At 38.4% G+C, this 24,967-nt stretch overlaps 1 protein-coding gene across 2 annotated transcripts in view; it reads left to right on the top strand.

The window, feature by feature from the left end:
* The window catches only part of edil3a (EGF-like repeats and discoidin I-like domains 3a), a 105,483-nt gene that overhangs the window by 57,861 nt on the left and 22,655 nt on the right, over nt 1-24,967 (top strand). For both annotated transcript variants that reach the window (XM_051423770.1, XM_051423769.1), the window contains exons 5-8: nt 6,871-7,052; nt 14,283-14,438; nt 15,565-15,709; nt 15,922-16,106. In XM_051423770.1, the coding sequence (XP_051279730.1) occupies nt 6,871-7,052; nt 14,283-14,438; nt 15,565-15,709; nt 15,922-16,106 (668 nt within the window). The remainder of the gene's footprint in view (nt 1-6,870; nt 7,053-14,282; nt 14,439-15,564; nt 15,710-15,921; nt 16,107-24,967) is intronic.

The raw sequence follows: 24,967 nt of genomic DNA, 5'->3' as shown, positions 1-24,967 counted from the left end.
TTGTAAATTGAGCAGAGTAAAGAAACGCAGCCTGACAGATTTGGTGAAAAACTCCAGGAGAAAGATTTAGTCTTGCTGATTGAACATATGCTAAGCTTCATTATTTGTTTAATGATGCTCATTTCGATTTTCCCATATAAATTCAATATTTGTACAGCATATTATACAACCATTAATTCAGCTTCAGTTATTTTGTTATGTTTCTTCAGTTGCAGTGCAGTCTGTGAGTATTGGGATGGTTTCTATTGCTCTGTACTTCAACACATTATATTTGAAATGAAACAATGGCCATGAGGTGAAAGTGCTGACTCTCAGCTTTGATTTGATGGTGTTTACATCCACAGCAGATGAACTGTGTAAAAAATGTAGCCCTTTTTATACATATCCCCCAAGGGTGAAAAGGGCAATAAGTCCTACACTGCTCACCCAATATAGATGTGAACAACCCCAAACACCCCTCAAGCTAAAAATCGGCACTATAACCTTGTTTTTTGTTTTTATTGTGTGTGTTTGTTTTATTTGAAATCCATTGTGCTGAAGTACAGTCTTAAGTCTTAATACTTTTTGACAGAACTAATTTTTTTTTCCTGAATCTGAGACTTTTGCCAGGGAGGTAATCTATTACAAAATGTCTAAAAGAAAACCTTACAGAGATAAATATATTTGGAGACAAAATGGTAGTTGCTCATCCATCTAATATTTCTAACAATCAGAATCTCAATATACCCTCCCAGCCTGGTAAAGGCCCACATCTTGAAAACTTAACTTTTTCACTTTGCAATGCAGACTTTCAGCTAAAATTGGGCACAAGCTGAGATAATACTGAAGACATCACTGTGACATAATTTGAGTTATTTGAAAAAATCTTCTCCATAGCCTCAGTGGACATTTTTTTATTACAAGCACAAGTGGCACTCCTTGTGAAAGTGGTGGAATGCCCCTTAAAAATGAAAAAAAGAGAGATTTTGCTATTTAAATGCATTATGTGTTTAATGTGTTGCAGCCTTATCATAGGGCACAGTTGTAGGCAATGAATGTCGCATAGAAAAAGCCTGGAATGTACTTTTATGCAAGGACTCGTCATCTACCCTGACTTGTTTCTTCAACCCACATTGTGTGTGTGGGCAAGTCCTGCACACACATTGGCTGCTGTAGATTAAGCAGCTGGGCATTCTCCTGCTATATCAGAAATCACTGCGGGGATATTTTGTGAAGGCAGCAATGAGCTCTTGGCCATTGCTTGTCTGTTCAGCGATTATCCGATTTTTGCTGAAATACAGTACTTACAGTGCCTTGAATATTGATTCCCATGATCCAATGGAAAGCTAGAAGTTAGAAGAAGAATCATATCTATCACTTGCCAACATGAATCCCAGTAAAATATAGAAGAAGGCATAAAATACAATGAGATAACACTTGGCACAAGCTGCCTCAGCCTTTCTGCTGAAACAAATTTGGGATTGTTACTGCTGTAATCGTCCAGAGACATTTACACTCAGACACTAATATGGGTTAAATGGTCAGTTAAAGATCCAATATCGAGGAGAGGTGATGACTGTTCAGGGCCCTGTTTCCTTAAGGCTAAGATGATTATAGAACCATCTGCCTTGAGCAGAAGCTAAATTGATTAAAGTACACCAAGTTTGGCTTAAAACTTTTTCCACCCTGTAACATCAAATAAAACCTGTAACCCTGTATCAAATAAACTGCATAATTCCAGTTGCAGATTGTTTTATTGTCTTGTTTCTTTTTTCATTATATTTAATTTATTCATAATTCCTAATGTGGTTTGCATTAATATAGGTTATAGAACTAATTCTAACGTGTTGAAAACAACTGGTTTACTTAAATATGCCAGGTTGCTTTCAAAATTATTAAAGTGAGGTGAACATCCTGTTCAGCATCATGAGTTATGTTGAGAAGCTGTGTGCATGCACCAAAGAATCTGCTATTGGTTATGATATAATATACTCCCAGCTAATTTGCTGATAATCAGAAATGCAGCAATATCGCCTGAGTGAAGTCAAACAGAAAGAATCACGGGTGGTGAAAGGCTCAGACATGTTGTAAACAGCAGGGTTTGTTGTTTGTTTGTTTCTGTTTATTTATAGTTATATGTATTTAATAAAATATCGAGGGTTTCTATCTTGCACAATGTCAAAAGCATAACTGCACACAGGCTGACACACCCATAATAAATGCAGGTGCATTTCATTCAGTCTCATCTGTCACCTATGGAACTTCTTGTGTATATGGCTGACGTCTATTTTGTGTGTTTATTATTCTTTTCCTCATCCCCTCTCTCAGCCGTATGCTCATTAGTATTGGTGTGCTGGCATTAATTTCAGTGGGGCTCTAATTTGTTTAGGCTGTAGGTAGGGCTTGTGGGAGATGGATTCAGCTGTCACATCACGGTAGTGGTGTGTTAGTGATGTGTGCTGTCGCAGGGCTGATGTATGCTCAGGGGCCAGCAGGCCAAGGCCCGGGGGCTGGCTGGCTCTGCAGCTCTGACGGACGACTGGCAGGCAGCTCGTTAAGAGTGGCCCATCATTGCCACAAGGTGAGAAGGACCACAACTTTGCAACAGTGTCTTGCCACAACATCCACATAGAGTACCTTACAAGAGAGCTGCCCAGTAGTCAATATTTAGACAAACAAGATATTGTATTGATGCACATTGCACCTCAGCCCTAACGTTAGGTCATAATGAGGAAAAATATATCCCATATCTTTCTCAGGAGGTAAATCAGGGTGATATACCATTTGGTGCCTGTGCCAGAATAGCATGTGTAAATCCATGGGTCCCCTAACAAATTGAAAGTCAGAATTCATGAAAAATGTGAACTATTGATCTGCAGCCTCTACATCTTTACATTCAGATATATCGCCCTCAACTCAATTAACACCCTTTTAACTGCCACTTGGGTCAGTTTGAAACATGTTTTTAGCCATTGTATGAGTGGCATTGTTCTATGGATGGCAATGTTGATGTCGGTACACCATGTTGGTCCAGGGTTGGGTAGAGGAGGGAGGGTTCTCAGAGGATGAATCCTAACTCTCCCAGCATGTTCAAGTTTTCATGTATGTTTCGTATTGTCCAAACACTGTTCTGTATCCTAATTACTTTTGTGAGCTGTATTTTGTAGTATCAAATATTAGCATGATAATACTCTAAACCAAGATAGAAAACATTACATCAGTTTAACATCCGTGTGTTAGGATTGTCATTTTAGCTGGAAGTACTGTTGTACCTATGCAGTTTTAGAGAATCATTAGCATGGCTGTATGTCCTGTTTTTCTTAGCCCTATAACATTAAAACATGCATTGAGCCATTTCTAATGACTGCAACAGCTATAAGACATGTTCCCATTACTTCAGATTTGAATGGAATTGATTGTTGAACCTGCAAACATACCCTTAGGATTTGAAATATATATTGCTTGTTGTTTTCAAAGTTAAGATTATATAATGGGAGAAATTGGTTTTAATCAATTGCTCCCTGGCCCAAATTGTGTATCTTTGCTGACATATAAACCTCTTATTCGCTCTTTGTTGGCCACTAAAGATATCAATTGTCCTTATATAAGTCTAAGAATGCTGAAATGCAAGGCAGTTTCATTTATAAAGCAAGTGTCATACACTAAAGGTAGATTCAAGGTGCTGTAGTTAATATTAAAACAGTTCAAAGATAAAACAACACAATTCAAAGTTAAAAACAGCACAGTTTAAAGTGCAAGTGTGCCTTGGATTACTGTATATCTAACACAGTGGTCATTTTGGAAAGTCCTAGTCTACAATCTAATAAGAAAGGTCCCCCATTGTTCTGAGCCATGGGTTTAAATTGGATTACCATGTCTCAAAATGAAAGCTGTTTATCCTTTCTAAGACTGGTAAAAGGGCAGAATGACGTTCATCCATCAGATTTTGGAAAATCAGAAGCTTCTCGTATAGCTTCAGCAGTAGGCTACCACATCCACCTACACCATCCTCTCATCAGTCTGGAGGCGATGAGTCACACACAAGGAAGAACTAGCGAAGCAAGAGTCATTTACTATTGTGGAATATGTAAACACATCTCTGGTAGTACACACAGACACACACACACAAAAAGATATGCTCTTTGCACTCTTCCAGTCTCCAGTCGATCCCCTGGACTGTCCTCAGACATTTGTCACTGTCTCCCCAGCTCCCTGTTGCCTAGAACCCCACTGTTTTAGCAGCTGGATAAGTCGTGCTAGGGTTATTTTCATTGTTCCATTCTTCTCTGACTCTTGGCTTTCTTCTGTGGTAAAAGTCTTCTTACAGCTTTCAATGCCAGATTCATTGTCTGCTGGTATGTGTGTGTGTGTGTGTGTGTGTGTGTGTGTGTGTGATGCCTTGTCTGTATGTGTGTGCGTGTCTCAGTGCCAGCACTGTTTAAAATGTCTAGGTGTGTTTCTTAAATGGTGAAGATGGTATTACAGCCTACTGACCATTGTGCCAGGCTTCCCCTGAAGGTTCAGCTGACAAGTGAAAGCAGTGCCTCTGGCTGAACTTTGAGCTTAAGATATACCCTTATTCTCTTGGGACACTTCCAAGTTCCCTCAGCATTCCCAGCATTTGTGGTGTCTAGGCCCTTAAACACAGTCATTTAAACTGTGACTAGAGACACGTTAACAAGAAAAAACAGCTGTGTAATTTACCCACCACTGTTCACAAAAAGAATAATAATAAATTATGGGCGTCCTCTGTTTTATTGCTCAAATAATTTTTCTCCAAGTTGTCATTAGAAATAAACACCAAGAACAGAGTAGGCAGAATCTCTCCCACACCCTTTCCATCATAAACTAGATGCAACTGTGTATCAATGAAATTAAATACAGCATCAGTAATTATCTTCCCTCCTCTCTAATACTAAACCAAAAATAATATATATATATATATATATATATATATATATATATATATTGTAAATTCAAAAATAAAATTGAAGAGCAAAATAAATGTATTTGTTATACAATAAGAAAGGCAATGGCAACATCATGACTGAAAAGAAGACCACAATGGTCCACAATTGAAATATTGAGAACAATTTGAATACATTTGTTGCAGTGTTTGACTTGGTACATATATTTTTGATATTGACTTATTCAACACATTGCTTTGCCGTTAAATAGGATGTCGAAACATCCACTAAACTCTTGGTAGCACTTCTTTTCTGGCATGTGTCTTGAGCATATTTTGCAATGGTTTCCATCCTTTTTTGGATCAGACCATGAATTACTGAAATGTTATCACTTTTCCTTATACAGAGAAAAATATACTAGTTGAGAAGATGGTAGCTGCAGAAATATACAGCATTCATATAATTGCAAGTCATGTTCAATTAGGAACAATATTTCAAAACAAAAAAAAAGCTTTAAATCAGCTTTAAATCCTTGCATTTATGTCAACTATATGCTTAACTTAAAGACTAATTAAAACTTAAGCATCTGTCACAACTAACAGAGCACATCTTCAAGTTTAAGAGAACAGTGGGATAGAAGAAATGCAATAAAGCTGACTGTTTCAGACCGACTTTGTTTCACTTCTCAGCTGTTGTTTTTCCTCAAATTGCACAGCATGGGAAACACATTTCTAAACAATTTTCTACAGCAAGTGACTAAGTAGCATATTACAACTTAAGGTTTGAATGACATCCATTCAACCCCAGTTGAACTGTTTATGTTGTGTACTCGGCACATCTGAGTCTTCAATTATGATGCCTTTCCAAGGGCTAAGTTATCTTGAAATTAAAGGCAAACTATACAATTTGTATGCATATCCCATCCTAATTCAATCCACCCTGAGCTGGTGGAATCTCACAAACTCTGATGTGTTTTGATAGGAAAGCAGATGTTTTGTGTGTAAATCAACAATTAAGAAAATCTCATTTGCAGAGCACAGGCAACTTTTTAAAACTGTTATGCAATACAATTGTATATTTCAGTATGTATTTATCTAACGTACAATATGGATACATGCCCCCTCTCCATCTGTTTCTTCATTGTGTTTCATTCTCATGTGTTTTCTATTATTATTTGATTTCCCAATAGTTTTTTTTAATGGAAACACAAAGACGTACTTGTTTTGCAGCACAATAAATTCTCTAGTGGATAAACATTGCCAGAATCCCTTCACCACAGGTATGTCTATTAAAATGGACATACCAATTAGGATTAAACTGGAAAACAAGCTGCTTACATAAGAAAGGACAGTGTTTTTGATTGTAGATATTGCTGTCATGGTTTCCCACTTTAATACTGCAGCCTGTAGGATGTTATAAAGCTTGTTGACTTTGGGTATGATGCTGTCCAGAAATGGCCAGAGCTCCTTGGGTGGAAGCCTGAGGGCTCTGTTACTGATGGGAGAGATGAGGGAGCAACCTGTTAGTTCTTGCAGACAGCATGAAGGCAGAGAAGATTCCTCTCGTTGACTGCAGGGACTTTAAAGGATTTTGCCATAATGGAACATTAGACGTTTTCTTGTAGTGAATCAAAGCAACATTTATAGTAAGAGACAGGAGACAAGGTCTCAATGGAAGGCCATCACAAAGATACAACAGAGACGGAAGGGAAAGTTGCAGTTTTAATGACCATGTCTGTTACTGTACAAGCAGAGAAGACAAGATTTTTTTTATCTCTAAGACTGAGATAAGCAAGTATATTGACGCTTACATTGAGGAGAAAAATGAAGGAAGGTGTGGAGGACAAAATCACTGACATTACAAAATGTGGTCTTTGTGGTATTTTCAAAAATCTATATGCATTCCATAGACTGAATTTCACGTATTTTTGACTTCTGAAATTACATGAAGGATCATCTGTCTCTTTCTCCCTCTCTTCATTCAGAATGCTCTGGACCACTGGGCATGGAGGGCGGCATAATCTCCAACCAACAGATAACAGCCTCTTCCACCCACCGTGCTCTCTTCGGCTTGCAGAAGTGGTACCCGTACTTTGCACGCCTCAACAAGAAGGGCCTGGTCAATGCCTGGACTGCTGCCGAAAATGACAGATGGCCTTGGATCCAGGTAAAGCACAGTCACAGGACATGAGATATGCAAAGCCAGGCCAGGGCCAGACACAAATGGATTAAGAGACAGACACAGTCTTAATTATAGATAGACTTTATTGTTGTGTTTGTTGAGGTTTTAAATTGTCTTTTTTTATTTTATATTTATAAGTCCCTTGCTGTATAATGTCACATGACTGTAGTCAATGGTTAGTATTAATTGTTGAATGTTTTAATGGTAGAGTTAATTACTTATACTGTAAAATAATGGCTCACTTACTGGTAATAAAAAGAAATAAAAAGTGTAAGCTTGGGGTAGAACAGATGCACGTTTAGTCAAGTGTGAGGAGCAACCTGAAAGGGCATAATTGTTGTCAGCTAGTGGCTGTAGCATCTCACTTTATGATGATTTTGTTGCTGACAGTTACTCAACTGTGCCATCTTTGCCATTTGTAGTTGTGACAGGCACACACATATAACTACATTGGCACTTGCTGTATTTTGTGTCATAAATTGTAAAAGAAGTGCCCTTGCAACATAACTACAGTGCATAGTATTGTCATTATTCAATGCACTGAGGCTTTGTTATGTCTTATGTAAATTCTGATCTGCAAATCACTGTGCTGTCAAGAGAGAGATTTGATGTATAATTTTACACAACACTCTACAGTAATATTAACCGTAATTTTCCTGTTATTTACAAAAAAAGATTGATTTCAGCTTAACCACTCAGTGCCTCTTTTTGTCCTTTTGTGATAAGTGTTTCTATGACCACCTGGGGGCCTTCATATAAAACAGCCTTATGAATTGTAAAATGAAAAGAAACAAGATGTTTACAACAGCAGCAAAGCACTGATACATGAGTATCATCTTACTTAGGCTTTGTTAAAGTCAACCTTCATGCTGTGCCATTAGTCGGTGCTTATTGTCAAAGGGCCACATAGACAGATCGATGCGATAGATTGCCTGGTGGTCCTGAATTATTGCTGCACATCACATCCCAAACTTCTGTCCTCACCAATCTTGCCCTGCCCAGATCCCATTGCTTTTACTTTTTGGGCCTGTTTAAATGCAGAAATAATTCCTAGTGTGTACTCTTACAGAATGTAACTCCAGGAACCCTGTATGTCTGTGTTGAAGATTTCATTGCATAAGGCTGCTGCAGCTCCTCTACCTCAAATGATATCCCTCCAGTATATGAACACAAGACCTTCAGTATGTAGAACTGGTTATCTGGATTTATGTTGAGCAAATAGTCATATATCATGGCCCTGTGCTGAAACAGCTGTGGCATATAAAACTACTGTCAGATGATGCATAGCTATGGTATATAAATCCCTAACCAACTCCAGTCTGAAGGCTTGGTCCAGTCCTTTTTATGACAGTTTCATCTCATAAATTGCACAGTATTTCAGATAGAAAGATAAAAAGTAAAAGTAATTAATTGTTTATCAAATTAATTAACCAATTAATGTATAAATAATGTTTTTTCACCTTCAGTGCATTTCTCTTACTTTCAAGTCACTCACAGAAATGCTGACAGCAACCTTTGAAGTGGGCTGTTATCAGATACATGATACACAGTCAGTGAACCGGGAACAAAATATAATAGAAAAACATATTCTACGGCATGACAGCGTGATGGAGAAAGTGAACCTGTACCTATCAACAAGAGAATAGTAAGACAGGGCAAAAATGGATTTGTAAAAAAAAATGAAGAGAAAGAGAGAGAGAGAGAGAGAGAGAGAGAGAGAGAGAGAGAGAGAGAGAGAGAGAGAGAGTCAAAGAAACAGTTGACATGAGTGAGAGAAAAGGAGCCTGACACATGAGGAGGCTGAGGAGAACGGTCCATAAAACATTCAGGCAGTTTGTTTGACTTTAATGATGCCACGTGGGATGTTGCGCAGGATGCTGTAGGCATTGTGTGTTTCTACAGAGGGCCTGGATAATTGGGACGTGAGTACAGAGGTGTACAGTCATGTCAGTGTTTTGGGATTATGCAAAGGAATCGGTGGTGTACTTTTGTAGTGCATAGTGATGTGGTGTTTGCATGTCTGTCATGTGAAACAGGTTGTACTGACAGATGACAACCCTATCAGCATAGGGATCAGATTTATCTGGCTATTTGTAAGTTTTTCTCTGGTGCAGTATGTATCTTTGTATGTCAGCCAGAGTCAGCTTTTCCCCCCATAAACCTCACCAAATGAATCAAACATAGAGCAACGTACTTTGAATAATACATCATAGGGCAGACATGGCATTCATATATGTTTGTTTGTGTTTTGTGTCAGGTTGTGAATTGTGTGTGTGTGTGTGTGTGTGTGTGTGTGTGTGTGTGTGTGTGTGTGTGTGTGTGTGTGTTCATGTGTATGAGCTTGCTATTGTTCACACATCTATGTAGTGTGAGAATATCAGTTTTCCACAGCCTCGTCACGACTAGCTCACACATAAAATTGCATTTGAACACTCAAGGGAAATATGCTGCCAGTCTGACCAATATCAGCAAAATATAGCTCCAGCCGGCTGTGTTGGAGGAATGAAACAATCCAAATTACTTGTGAAGGCTAAGAGGGTCTATGCATAATTTACGATATACAGTTAATGACATGACGTTCAGGTGCAGATCTCCATCACATGTTCACATTTTCTGATATGTACGTATATCGTCACAACCTGGCTCAAATGCGCTTAGACTCTAATTTTGTGTCTGTCTGGAGAGCTTTTCCCTTTTCATTCCAGTGTAACCTTAGTTATTAAAACATTCAACTCTACAGTCTGTTATGTGGTTCACATGTGACCCTGACAAACGCATTTCTGTCACGGTTTACTTCATGATCACAGCATGACTGCAATCATTAGTAATTGAATAACGCCTTTGGATACACATGCTGTGATACAAAAACACATTGTTGGACTCCTATCAAATTTCCTACCAAAATTTATTTTCAGATACAAATGAGTCAGGGTTCTTGGGCCTAAACTTAATGCAACTCCTTTAGCACTGAGAGCTATAAACAGATGTCTATGAGTAATTCATCAGTCTCTAACAGTGGTCTTACAGTTGAGACCACCTCTTTTAAGTTAGTACTGGTTCAAATGAATGTGAAGGGGCTGCCTATTCCTTGTCCTGCCACAACATCTCAGTTGTGGTAAATCTGGGCTTTTTGTTTATGCCATTTCAAATCTTTTAAACGTTTGCAATGCCCCCATGAACGAGCACAATGATAACATGATTGCACATCACTGGCTATTACTGTGAGGTTGTGACACACACTGTGGATTATTTTTACACTCGGAGGACTTGGACACTTGGAGGATTTTTGGTTAAATGGCCACTCTTACAATGAGTCACTATCTGAGACTTTCACTTACGTGTAACTGTGGTCAGGCTTTGATTACCGCCAAGTACCATGGTCATCAACCAAAAAGAAGAGGAAAACTAAACGCTGATGCAATTTGAGGGTGGAATTGAGTGGCTACATGTTTGTGTTATAGAAAAAGAGAGCACAATGAGATAGATATGGCTGTTCAAATGTGTGTATGTGTTTGTGAGTGTGTGTACGCATTCACATGCTTTTTTTTCCCCACAACAGTGCCACAGGGCTCTTTGCTAGTTTCAAGGACACAGGGCAGTTTAATTGTTACAGTACTGTTGCAATTCCCTCAACAGTTTTCATCTCAGTGTGTAATCAACAGAGGATGTTTTTTCACTCATGACCTTTGTATGTGTGTGTGTGTGTGTGTGTGAGGTCTTACTTGTAGGTATGATTATATTTGGTAATAGTTAGTGGTCTTGGCAATATAAAGGACTGGAAGATAACCACTCTGTAGTGAGTTCCATTTTCACCCAAAGGCTGTAGCTGTAAATAAATGTGTTTTTGCCTCTTTACTTCAGGCTTAATGAGCTCTGGAGAGAATTTAATGGAAAGTATAAAAAAGTTATATCATGTTGTTCATTGTTCAGCAGAGGGCTTTCAGGTTCTCATATAATATGACATAAGATAGGGAGCCAGTTCCTTACAGCAGCACTAGAACAAAGCAAGCATTTGAGATGAATAATTTAAGTTTTAGTTATAATTAGACTGCAAACAATTGGTTATTTTCATTATTGATCATGCTATTGATCTTTTTTTTTTATTAATCAATAAACTGTGTTGTCCCTAAGATGTCAGAAAATAAAGGAAAATGCTAGCCATAGCTACCCACAAACGCATAATTCTTGACTAATAATAATATAAATTATACCTGTGATCTCATGAGGGCCAATGGCAAATCAAAGTGTGTGTGTCCGAACTTGCAGTAATTGCTTTTTATTTCAGGGATGCTTCAGAAAACTGCCTCAGTTTCTTGAAGGTAGAGTGAGTGAATTACAGTTCAGGACAGATTTAGCTCCAGGATTTTGCTGGTGGTTACATGCTGAACATTTTCTCACAGTAGTGAACGTTTTTCAGAGAGAGACCCAGTTATATCAAACCATGCCAACAATTGGTATTTTCTTTGTGTTGCAAATAAAGTTAGAGAACAGAAATTATTTGATGTACAAGTTCTTTTCTTCGGCAGCTCAGACATTTTTACCCAGAGCACTTCATACACATGATACTGTGTGTTTTAGGAAAAAGGAAAGGGTGAATTGGTGAAAGGGTAAGAGTTCATTCTAAACTTCATCTTCTGGAGTCTTCCTTCTAGCTCTCGTTTGCACAAAGTCTCTACAGCAAACTCAGAGAGTGCATACACAATTCTGTAACTTATAATAGAGAAAGTTTAGACATTTTTATTCCACACATTGATAAAGATTTGCATCAAACTATGCAGACAATTATTAAAGTAAAATGCCTGAATCATGGTAGTTGGTTCCTGATGTGTCATCTAAATTTTGATTTAATTCCACGGTGCATTCAAGCTACAAACTGACAACCTTTTCAGGTCATACAAACATTATGTACTAAATTAGTTGTCGTTATTAGTAATCTGTGTTTTTCTGTGTAATCCCACCTCTCATTTTAGGTTTAATCTCCATCACAATGAGGCATTTTCCTCTGAACTGACAAATTTAAGTCTGTAGACAAAGGCCTGTTCATGGAGGATGTTTCCAGTGATGCTTCACTCAAATAAATAAATGCATCACTTTTAGTGCTAAGGTGACAGACGTGTTTCTGAATGGTCATTAAAAATGTGAAGGATCACCCCAATTACCCCAGCAGTGGCCTTTTAGTGACAGGGTTCCTAATTAGTGCGCAAAGTATCTATCTCTATGGATAAAACTGAAGAGAGTGAAGAAACGCAGCGAATGAGAAAGAGTGGGTCATTGCAGCTCTAAGGCTTTAAGAGGGGTTCTTATGTATAATTAACTTGATACGTCAGTTTAAGTATGTTGAGGAATATGCGTAATTGAGTCTTGTCTCTGCACATGGAAATTAGAGGGCAAATCCACACTGCAATAGAATTATTGTACATTACTCCATTAGTTTTTGACAGTTCGGACAAGGTTGGTGAACATAAACAGTTTTTTTCTTGTGCTGGATTTGTAAGAGCCAATACTCTAATCTCTAATGTCCTCAGGAGACACAGCTTAGAGTTTTTTCATTAACCAGAAAGGAGAGTATAACTTAGTGGGCTGAGACTTTCTGTTTGAGCTTTTTCTCTCAAATATTTTACTTGTAAATTGCCCTATATTATAGTAATGCTAACTTTTCTTCGCCGGAAAATGAGCTCAAGCCCCCGGAATACCATTCTGAAGGTGGTCACATTGTCAGTGAAGTTTATCCTGGATCAGCTTTAAGATGGTTCATGTTCCTAAATAGAAACTGATTTCAACTTCACAAACATAAACTGTAACATGTTCTTGTTTGTTTACCATATCACATAAAATGTTGTTGTCTGGAACACATATCCTTAAACATTAAATAGTAATAATAAATGCACCCTTTAGCCATAATAGTCCAATTCATAGGAGTAATTCATTAGTCTGCATTTCTTTCTTAGGTTTGGTCATTGCAGGTTAATGATCCTTTCTTTAATAATCTCTCAATACTGGCTTATTGCCACCCTCCTGTTCTGCAGTTATGCAAGACTAGGCAGCTGTGTTTTTATATTTTGTCACTGGGTGAGCTGAACGAGCCAAAGTGTCTTTTTTCCTCAAGATGAAACAGCTTGTTGTTAATGTAATGCCAAAATGATTAATGAATAATTGTCATCACCGTTTATTTACTTTATCTTATTTGTCACAGACTTTCACAAGTGTGTTACAGTATTTAAATTGCCCTGTGTTATTCTGCCCTACTTTTGTTAATCAAAAAAACTGAACAATATTAGGCATTGTGTGTGTGTGTGTGTGTGTGTGTGTGTGTGTGTGTGTGTGTGTGTGTGTGTTTGTGTGTCTGTGTGTGTCTGTGTGTGTGTGTGTGTGTGTGTGTGAGTAACCCAACACAGCACCACTCTTTAGTCACCACAGGCTTCTTCATGTTGCACTGAAGTGAGCTGTCATCAGCTGTCATCATCCATTAAGAAAAATAACTCTGGAGACATTTTTTAAACAAGTTCACCAGAATTACAGGGTGAGTGAGATACTTTTGTATTCAACCTGCAATGATAGGTTTAAGATATAGATAGAAAAACATGGATGTCACATGTGTAACATCACTCATAGGTCTCCAAGGCTTTGAGCCATAGTGTGAAAGATATAAAGTAAAGAAATAAAAGCAAACATGCAATATTAAAGCTGCATATGTGCAGCAACATTACAAATATGCTGTTGCTAATCTGTGAGAGGAAATATGTGAAACAGGTGTGATATTGCTGAAATGCACTCTATGTCCTGTCAGTGGAAAACATGTCAAAGCGAACCTTAAACTGGTGTGTAGCACGGCAATCATGCTTAGGTAATAATGATCCTGGTTTGTGCGTGCTATGCCAGATCTATGGAAACATTCATCGCCTTCCCCTTTCTTAGCTTTCTCTTTTCCTCTCGGCTCTCCAAGCCGCTTTACATTGGCACCATATTGACAGTCTGCACAGGGTTGACAGACTGGATCTGGAGCGTGAGGATTGATTAAATGTTCCATTTGATCACAGACTTTCTGAATAAGATGGATGGCCCTGACAGAAAAGATACAAGGAAGTGAATTGATTCCCCCATGACTTGCATGCACACACTGCTCATGCACACACACACAGACACAGATGCACACATTCAAACTATCTGAAAATGAAGCTATAATTTCTTAATTTTGCCTTTTCTTTGACTCCACAGATAAACCTGCAGAGGAGAATGAGGGTCACCGGCCTTATTACCCAGGGTGCAAAGCGTATCGGCAGCCCAGAGTACGTCAAGTCTTACAAAGTAGCCTACAGTGATGACGGGAAGACCTGGAGAACATACAAAGTCAAGGGCAAAGATGAGGATATGGTGAGACACACACACGTGTGTGCACAAACACAGGCATACACACTGTCCACACTACACATTGTCATCTCTCCACTCTTTCCCTTTAGCCTTTCACTCTCTAATACACAGACAAAGATACACACATGCCCACACTCACACACATGCACACATGGCGACTGGAGACTGTGCACTCAGTCAAGGGCAGGGTGGAGGACGTGATGAGATGGCTTTTTAATTAGCTAGCACACACCGGGCCCATCTTGCTGCCCCTTACCCCCCTCCACTTTTATGACTTCTAGATTGAATTTTTATACTATTTGGGGATGAACAGCCACCAAATAGGCCACACAGCATTCTATCATTCCTGACAGCAAACCACGGCTGTCCTCCATTTGGCCGAGCTCCGAATGACCCCAAACCTCCAAACTTCTTCTCAAATTTATCACACGGAACAATGAGTCTGGAGCTGACTATTCTGTGATCTCAGTTTTGTTTGTTGTCTGTCTTGAATGTTTCTTTTTTCTTGTCAGTCAAAATTAGGTTGCCAGAAAGCAAGGATGTGCATGATTGAGTGTAAATTTGTATGGAATATTTTTGGAGGTGATGAGCACACTGGGATAAATACCTGTACAGTAGCACCTGTCAGTGTGTTTGAAGCAGTTACACGGCTTGATCCTCAACTTAATATAAATTGGGGATTTTTTTTTCACACTGACCACCCAGTGACAGCTCCTATATCCTGATTTCCTGTATCGCATGAAAGTATGCTGCTCTATCTTTCTCTTGCTGTCTCTCTCTCTGTTGCCCTCTCTTTGCGCCTCACACATGGAGTACATCACTCAAATCAGAGAGTTTATGTCTGACTATCTCAGGTCATTTGGATAAAACACTCCAGAAGGTATAGTGATATAATTGGACCACTAATTTAAAACACACCACTGTTCTTATGAATTACGGGCTCAAATCGTGCGAGAAATTGTCTATTTTTCCCTGTAATTCTAGCTCATTGACCTTGAATGACAGCAATTTGTTGAGTGTGGAGTAGACACTAGAGACAGCGCCAGATAGACTGCCACATTACGGCAAAACTGATCTGCTTCACCATCCTCCCTTCCCCCATCTGCTGTTATTTCATCCCTTGCAACAGATTTTCAGAGGAAATGTCGATAACAGCGCTCCATCAGCCAACTCCTTCACCCCTCCCATTGAAGCCCAGTACGTGCGCATTTACCCCCAAGTCTGCAGGAGGCACTGTACCTTACGCATGGAGCTGCTTGGTTGTGAGCTTACAGGTGAGTGAGCTGAGCTTCATCCAGCTGTACACACAAATTAATTATACAATGATCTGAAAATTCACTACAGTGTGCCTACTGCACAGTTGTTTCATGCTGCATTTTTTATGTAGTACCAGCAGTGAAAATATGCTTTTTTTAACTTTCTTTTTGGGCGAGGGCTGTAAGTTCAGCAAGGTTAGGACAAATCTGTTTGTTTTTGTTGTTGCCAGGCTGCTCTGAACCACTGGGAATGAAGTCAGGCCATATCCAGGACTACCAGGTCACAGCCTCCAGCATCTTCAGGACTCTCAACATGGACATGTTTACTTGGGAGCCTGGAAAGGCCCGGTTGGACAAACAGGGCAAGGTCAATGCTTGGACAGCTGGACACAGTGACCAATCACAGTGGCTACAGGTAAGATGCTATCTGAGATAGAAATCTGTTGTCTACTGTAGAGATTAGATCAGTATACAGTATTAGCAGGGAAATGAACAACAGACCGTCAGGTTCTTGCATATAGCTGGTTTTCACTCTTCTCAAGGATTAGCTCTTACGTCCCTGGCATAGTAATTGATGGTGTGCAAATGGTGATGCATGCCAATGGATTCAATTATATATCATAGGAAAAGACTTCATCTATGTGAACACTGTCAGCTGTGAGGGAAGCTATATCTTGAAATCCTATCTTTGTTAGCTAGCTATCAATATCATTCTTAGAAACAGTCAGTTTTACGTAGTCATTCTAGTCACCCACGCTGCCTCTGTTGCAAGAGTTTAGCCTTGTTATCTTTGGCTACAGCCCAGGCTTTCTATCTCCATGAAAACAGCCAATCCATTTGTTTTCATTACAGTACCTGACGGCTGAAAATGTCTCCTGAAAGGGACAAGGCACGTTTCTAAGTGAACGTTTACACCCTAGTCTTTCTGCTTAACAATATGTGAGATTGATGGAGGCCTAGGTAGTTTAAGATATCAATCAGACTCAATCATGTCCAGTATGACCTCAAATATGGCCTCATATATTGGATTTTTTTTTTTGTTCTTTTAAGATAAAAGGCAGTAAATGCTCTTTACTTTCAGAGTGAAAAAAACACATCTTACTTCAAGCTGCAAAACTGATAGCATAGAAGAAATTGTGATGTGGATCATCTTCTCAGGGAATTGAAGATCAGAAGGATTTCTTTGATTTCTTGGCCTCTCTGCTGCACTCGCTCCACGCATACCACCTCCCTAGCAGTGACACAGTTAGCGCTCTGTAGTCACACTGACTTGTCTGGCTGTTATTAGATTGGTTGGGTCTTCAGTCAGATATGTTTTTTATTATGCTGAAAGCTTTTTGCCGAGGGTGAGGGTATGCCGGGCTTCGTGGCGGAGGAGACAGGTACTTAGGCAGGGCCCATCCAGGCCAGGGAGCTCGACTAAGCAAAATTGATTGCTGTGGGTAAAGGAAAACTTGTGGTCTCATATTACATGCTGTGCCGGCAGGAAAGGGGAGATGCTATACAGACGCAGTGAGAAAATCAATGGCTTCCACTGCCAAGGACCACTTCTGTGCACACAGGCATATACAATGTCTGACTTTTTGAAAAATAGACATTAAGAGTTATACACTGCAGAGTGCTGTTTCACATTTATAATGATACAGCTGATGGAACTGACCAATTTTTTTAAATTCAGTGATCGTCTTATATGCATTTGTTAAACTCCCACAGTTAGTGTCTTCTTTATATTGGTTGCCATGGTGAATAATTGATTCTCAGTGACATTACTGAATGACTTTAAACCTTACAGATTAATGGGATTAATCAGCCCTAATGACATATTAAGTATTCCTATTAATCAAGACAACTGCTCTGGTGTGCAGTTGAAGCAGTGGGAAACTCTTTACAGACACAGGATGTCAAATTGGATTTCTTCGTGCATAGGACTGGACAAGATCTCATTTCAAAAGCAAACTGTGGACTTATGACTGCTTTATTTATTATTTATTAAATAATTATTCAAGCATTTGAACAACATAATATATATATATATATATACACATATTTATTTATTTATTTATTTATTTCCAAGCTGTGAATATTTTTTTTCTAGTATACAAATATAATGTAGTTGGTGTCTGGTATCTTTAGTAGTTTTGTAGCTTTGAATAATTGAGTGTCCATGGTGACATGACATGCTACAATAGCTGGACATCTCAGTTTAACAAGACATTGTCAGTACATTATTTTTCACCATTTGAGACAAATTGACACATTGTTTCAATTAGTGGTCATTTCAATTATAGAAATATCACACAAAAAAACATTCAATGGATCATTTGAATGTAATCATTTGATTGACATGTTCAGAAAGTAGTTTTCAGCATTTCAACTACAGTTAAGAATATTCATTTTGTGCCACAAAACACTGTTAAGTCCAAACATAAATACCGAGAACTGGACACACTTGGGGACTAAGCTAAAGTTATTCTGGCCTGGCAGTAGATAAAATTACACAGGGAGAACTAGAATCTTTCAAGATGTTTTCAAGAGAGGAGCTGAAGCTGTCAGACTGAGCTGCCAAGTGTTCCAGCTGGCATAAGCTGATTAGTTAATTATGCACATTAACATGTCCACATAGCAAAGAGAAATTGCCAGAGAGACAGTAGCTACTTTTCAATTTCACAGTGTCCTCTTAATGCAACACGTTCACTGCAAATTTTCTTAAGTACTGTTCCAGGACTGTGGAGAGGGTTTTTTTTTGGTGGATTATGGTAAACATACTGCAGACAAAGAAATAAACAAGGTTGGAATGGAGTGATTGTGTCTCTTCATCCCACATCTCTTAATTGTATTGCAGTGAACAAACTACTTAGCAAGCATTCACTTTCCTGAATCATGAGCTTGAATTCTGAATCACATCTTGTAGGACTGTTCCAGGTGCTGAACTGACAGGACGTGAAGGAGAGGAAAACTTCAAATATATTTTGTGTTGTTTTTTAGTACATATTCAGACACATCTGGACTGTTTTGTCCTTGCTTACAAAACAGATTAGCACCACTGATAGGCCAGGATGGTGTAATGAAACATAATCATTCAGGCTATTTTTTATTGAAATATTTGAAATAAAACTTCAAATTCTCATGTTAAACTATACATTATTTATATTGTGAATAAGCTTAACTTGGGTCTACTCTGTAATGACATGCTGACATTGATTTGATTTCAGCTGAAGCTCTGACTGAAAAAGACATATTATATTGAGACACTGTTCACCCTTAAGAGACTGCAGAGAAGTATTGTGCAAGGACTGAATGCCTTTGGACACAGTAACCAAATGAATATTCAGACAGAAAAAACATTTTAGAATACTTTTAATTAATGTTGTAATATATAAATATATAAAGTGTATCCTTGTCACTTCAATTTATTATGTGTGGTTGAACTGAAGAGAAAATGTCTCAAATAATCTGATAATATATGTATATATGAGTTAGTGGTGTTATATCATCACTAATATATCCAGTGGTGCTTCACCTGTTAAAGCAACAAACAAGCAACAAACAAGCAGTGTTTGTGTTTGTTGAAGAGGCATAAGCACAGTAACATGAACACATGTGCCAGTACAACTCAGTAACATAAAATAGCCTTCATAATTCCATAGGGTACATTCCTTATAATGTGTCATTATCATGCACATCTGTGCAGTAAACAATTACATGGTGTAGGTTTTCTATAAATAACACATGTAATATACAGATGTTTTAACTATTAATATGTCACTTAATTTGCAACTTGTTACATTTATTTGTAGCCTGCAAAAGTTACAAAACAAGCTATGAAAGTAATTTTGTTTTGGTGGTTCATTTGTTATATCCTGTCTTCAAGGTTTTCACACCCAATTATCTCCTTAAAGTGATAAATATGTGTGGTGTGTGGCTGTGGCACCCTGATAATCACCTCTGCCTCTGATGATGCAGAATGAGCTAAAACTTGTGTGTGAAAACTTTGTGTGAACAAAATTCCCATGGTATTCATGCACATTGCACATCAGACAATTACTGTAATATTGAGTTATTTAATTTTTTTTTACCTACTGTACTTATTGTAATATTGTGTTTTTTACTATTCTATTATTGGGTAATATTGTGTTTTTTGTTACTTATTGAACTTACGTCGGTATCAGGGTGGACAGCACAGCAAAGAAAGAATTTCATTGCACAGAAAAACTTGCTTTCTTTTGTTTCATATGACAATAAACATCTTGAACTCTGAACTCTTAAAAACTTCACTAGCACCTATGCAAATGGTACATTGGTGTTAATGTGAAATTCAACATAGAGCCGTTGTCACATAGTAGTGCATACCTTGGTGTCATTATTTTCTGGTCATCATGGATAAGTTGACCATATCATATGCATATCATATATTTAATGCAGTTTTATTTGTGTTATCTGCATCTATGGAATCGGAGACAGAAGTGATGCTACTTAGACACAAATTCTGGGATTCTATGGTGGAGAACACGCTTTTAAATAAAAAACATTTTATGTTCTACTTAGGTGAACACATATGAGTGTTTATTGTGTTAGACAGATTTGGCAAAAAATTGTTGTCACTGTTTGGTTAGAATAACACTTGGACCCAAAAGAAAACACCCAGCTGTAGGCAGGATTAGAGTTTGGCAGTTTTTTGAATGAAGGCAGAGCAGTAAAATTACAGGATCCCGGGAAGTCGAGTAAATGTAGAATAACATATGCAGAGCAGAGCACACATAACAATTAAGCAAATGAGTACAGTGAAAGCAGATATTTGCATAGGCAGATGCTGAGGTAAATAGTGGAAGCTAAGCACCTAAGGCACTGCATCCACATGGAGAAAAAGCTTCTCTCTGCTGGAACACGCAGGGCCAAGGAGAAAGCACAGTGGGAAACTATAAACCCAGACAGGGTAGACAAAGACAAGTGGAGAGACATAAGTAAAGTGACCTATCACAGTCACAGCTGTATCATGCCTGTTGAGTGCTCCCACTAGTGTTATTACTCTAGCAACAGTTTAGCTACATACATTTCTTGATTGCCAGTAAAGTTCCTTTCCACTGGTGGCTGGAGAGGTGTGCAACGGAATGGAGTTTCTTATAACTAAGGAAATGGTGGTACCCTCATAGTGAATGACTCACATGATGGTCAGGGTGGATCAGTATACATATGATGCTATGATGATACTTAGCTCCACAGACATAATGCATTGGCTCAGGAGTCCAAGTGAATAATGTGAATATAGTGAAAAAAAGAAGAAAATGGTACTGCCACAAAAGTGTAGCTTCTGTGGGTAAAAGTTGGCAGTACTCAGAAAACATTGCAGCTGTATGACGGAATTGGGTTGTGGCCATTTGTTTCCTGACTTTGGTATAGTCCGTCTGTACAGTACATAGCTGCCAGAAATGATGAATCCCAGCAAGGAGGTGGTCGAGACACTGAGCTCACACTTGGATTTGACATAAAACTGATTCCCCCTCGCTGAGGGACTTTGGAGACATGTTAAGCATGGTCTTGAAGGGACCTGTAGAAAATGATAATGATGCGAAGACAAAGCATTGGAACATGTCATGAAGAACATTGTGGAGTGCTTTGAACACAGCTGGAGGGAAAGTGATCCTAGATGGCGTCAGCTGGAACTGTGTGCTTGCTATATTCCACTCATTGCCTTCATGAATGAACATGACATGATATGCATACAAAAGGAGATACAAGGCAGATGATGGTTATAGATTTGTAAACCCTGTAATCGGTGTGTTAGAACCTGTCATGAAGAACCCAGTGGTAGCAGGCCAAGTGGAAGGATGGATGAATTCTGTAGCTAGTGCCGTCTCAATGTATTTCTCCATGGGTATATTTTCACAGTCTGGGAGAAATAGTGCCTGGCTGAATGGAATGGTCTGTCATGGGCAAAAATGGTCCCTCAGTGCTTATTGAAATGACATATTTGCATACTCAAGGAACACTATGAAGGTTTGTGGGATCCCTCAAGGTCATGCAGAAGATACTACTTTAGCTTCAGACATTTAGACAGTAGAACTTGCTTTTAACCAAGAGAAACGTGTAAAAGCCCCTAAACATTGTTCATCTATGGCACTGGCTTCCACTTGAATTCCTATAAGTCAAGTGGATATACTTAATTCATGGTCCAAGGCTCTATAAATAAAGCACTCCTTGGACCCAAAGTCTTTTAGCACCAATGGGGGCGGCACTGGTTGTACCAGAGCAGACTGCCAGCAGGCTGAATGTCAGAGTATAGTCCTGTCATGTTGAGACCGGGGCACAAGCACCATTTCAGATGGATGCAACCCAACACTTTAACAGATCTCAGATGATCAGTCTTGTACTGCCCAGCTGCACTAGGTCACCTTTCCCTTCTCAGCTTCCCATTGTCTTGTGAGTGGCAGAGCCTGTTCTGTCTTATTAATAGGTAGTCGTGGCAACCTATAATTTCTCAATTTTGCCTAACAGAGTCAAGCAGATTGACGTCTTTTGGATAAGTGGCTGCCTATATATGAAACATGAAGATGTATGAAATAAGTTTGCAAACTATCACAAACAATTGCAGACTGAAATACTGCAGCATAACTAGCAGAGCAGAACAGAGCACATACTATAGATATAAATATACACGGACAGTGTAACAGTAATGAGTGGCAGTAAGAGGTGAAGCACTGAATGCACGTAGGGATATCAGTCAGTCCCTCTGTTCGTCAGATGGGAGCACACAGGACCAAAGAAAAGAAAGACAGTGAAAGATAGAGAGGCAGAAGCAGATGAGGACACACTTAGGACAGTGAAAGTCAGTGAAATTCATTCTGCGTAGAGCAAATATTAAATTAAATACATTTTGCAAAGAGCAATGTTTAATGGATTTCACTTTTAAGTGTAGCTTTCACTGTGCTTAAGGTCCAAAAGATTTGAACTGTAATAAGCTAAATAAAATGAATGTAACATTTCTGTAGTGGAGCGTACAACAGGGCTTGCAACCATTTAGTTTGTCTTTATTTTACTTAAGTACACATACATTACATAATAAATTATGTAGACTTAATCATATAAATGATTCTGAACAAAATATCAGTTATTGGAATCATAATAAAAGGTTTATAGTTATTTTTTTAAAATATTTGCTTCCCAGTTTCTTTTCAGGCACCTCTTCTATGATTCAAATGATTTTCATCATTTTCTTTTCTGCAATTGGTTTTAATTGTCTTAAAAGTGTTCATCACACTGCAAGCATTTTAATTATGTTTTATTTAATAGTGTAATTCAAAATGTTCTCGTGAATTACAATTGCAAAAATGAATATACTACAGAAGTAAATTACCACAACTGTTTGCCAATGGTTCCTAAAGCATCAATGCATGTAGACACTTCACATAGAGCATTGTCCCATGTGGAGTAGCGGCTAGAAGGAACAATAAGTAGACATAATGCAAGATTGATTCCCGCTCAGTGTCTGTGAGTGTGCATTTGTTGTAATCAAACCAGGTATTATCATTACACCAATTTTGCAGAGCACAGCTTCCTAATCAAATCGCTACCTCAAATACAGCGCCACTGACAACAAACTCTATTTCTTTTAATCAATAGAATTAGCTTGGTGCTTGTTTCATCCGTCCACAAAGGAGAATGGCTTTAATTTGTCCCATTGAAACTCTCATCTCTTCTTGAGTGTTTATGCAGCAAAGATGAAGCGTGTCCTTTCTAAAAACAGAAAAGCTGCCTCAGAGAGTAAAGGCATTGTAGCATGAAAGGATTTAAGAGGGATTTTGATCATCTGGAATAGCAATGATCATGTCTTTATTTCAAGAACAAGAGTCTGGTACTTTGTTGAAATTACTTGCATGGGAAAATGGACTGTAAGAATTTATTGGGAACTTTCAAGGGTGTGCCATCTTCTGCGTCCTTCAGTCCTTCAAGCTTGAGCCCCCCACCCCAATGGAAAACACAGTCCTTACAGCCATGAATTGCTAGGCAACAGAGGGTATCCCCTTAAATCCAGCATTTTTATTACTGTCATACTATATTGATCTGGTTGAAACAAGATAAAGGCACTTGTCCCTGCAGATCTGACTATTCAAAGTTCTAATCACATTAGATACAGCTTTTATTCTACTGGCTGCTCAGCTTTTTATCATTATTTGTCCTATACTCTGCACACAAAACGGAATCAATACGAAAAGCACCTGCAGCCAATTTTTGTTGCTGAACTAATTAAAGAAACAGAATGTTAGAGGGACAATGTCTCCAGGTGGTTTCTGTTGCAATCAGTGAGACGCACACAACCATTTAGCGACAGCTGTGATGCTGAAAAAAGTATGAAATGAATGAATACTGGCTTGAGCATACAGTCGAATCTGTCAGGCTGCATCTATACTTCTGTGCATGTAAATTTCACCTTGATCCAACCTTCAGAGGAGGTAATATGAGGACCATGTTCAAAAAAAGTCTTTTCACTTGTTTTCCTTTGGATTTTTTTTTCATAGTTTTTTTCCCTGTGTCTGAGAATCCATAAATAATATAAATCAATCAAGATAACATGATTATCCAACATTTAACGTTGGTTCACAACATTTCAAACTGAGCCAACTATTTGTTAGTGTAAATAACAAATTGCATTCGTACATCCATTATCAGATATACAGCTGAGCTAATATATTACCGGCATCATATCTTTATTTTTTCTTTGTTTTGTTTTGTTTTTTTTCACAAATTGTTGCAAGATCTGAGCTATGGCAGTACCCACTGATTCAAAGCTTGGAAGCCAGGATAACAGATGTAACCATGACTGCAAATTGCTCAGCCAGCACTTACTTTGGCAGATGTGCCAGCCCAGTTTCAGAAAAGCAAGATCAAATTTGCACCATGTAGCTGTGTACAGTGTGTGCATGATTATAAGACTTGGCAAGTTTTTTGAATATGGAAGATCATATTAAGGGGGATTGTTGTGGGTCATTATCAGACTTCTATGGTGAAGCATGTCAGATGGGACCCGTTTAATACTGAATATCCAACTGCTGGCTACCCAGTTAGAGACTCCTTCATATTAGAAAGTGTATTCTAATTTGAACAGACATAAATACAGTATGTTGATTCAAAAATGATGCCCACAGCTATTGCTAATTTAATCATCTGGAGAGCATTATCCAAGAATTCAAGAAGAATCTTAGAAGGAATCACACTTATTTTAAAACATGCCTGATGTAAATTTCATTAAGGCATCATCGTCAGAGTCTCATTTTAATCCTG

Source organism: Dicentrarchus labrax, unplaced genomic scaffold, assembly GCF_905237075.1.
Source record: "Dicentrarchus labrax unplaced genomic scaffold, dlabrax2021, whole genome shotgun sequence".
Classification (NCBI taxonomy): Eukaryota; Metazoa; Chordata; class Actinopteri; family Moronidae; genus Dicentrarchus; species Dicentrarchus labrax.
The sequence above is the reverse complement of the archived record's forward strand: the minus strand, read 5'-3'. Positions and strand labels throughout refer to the sequence as shown.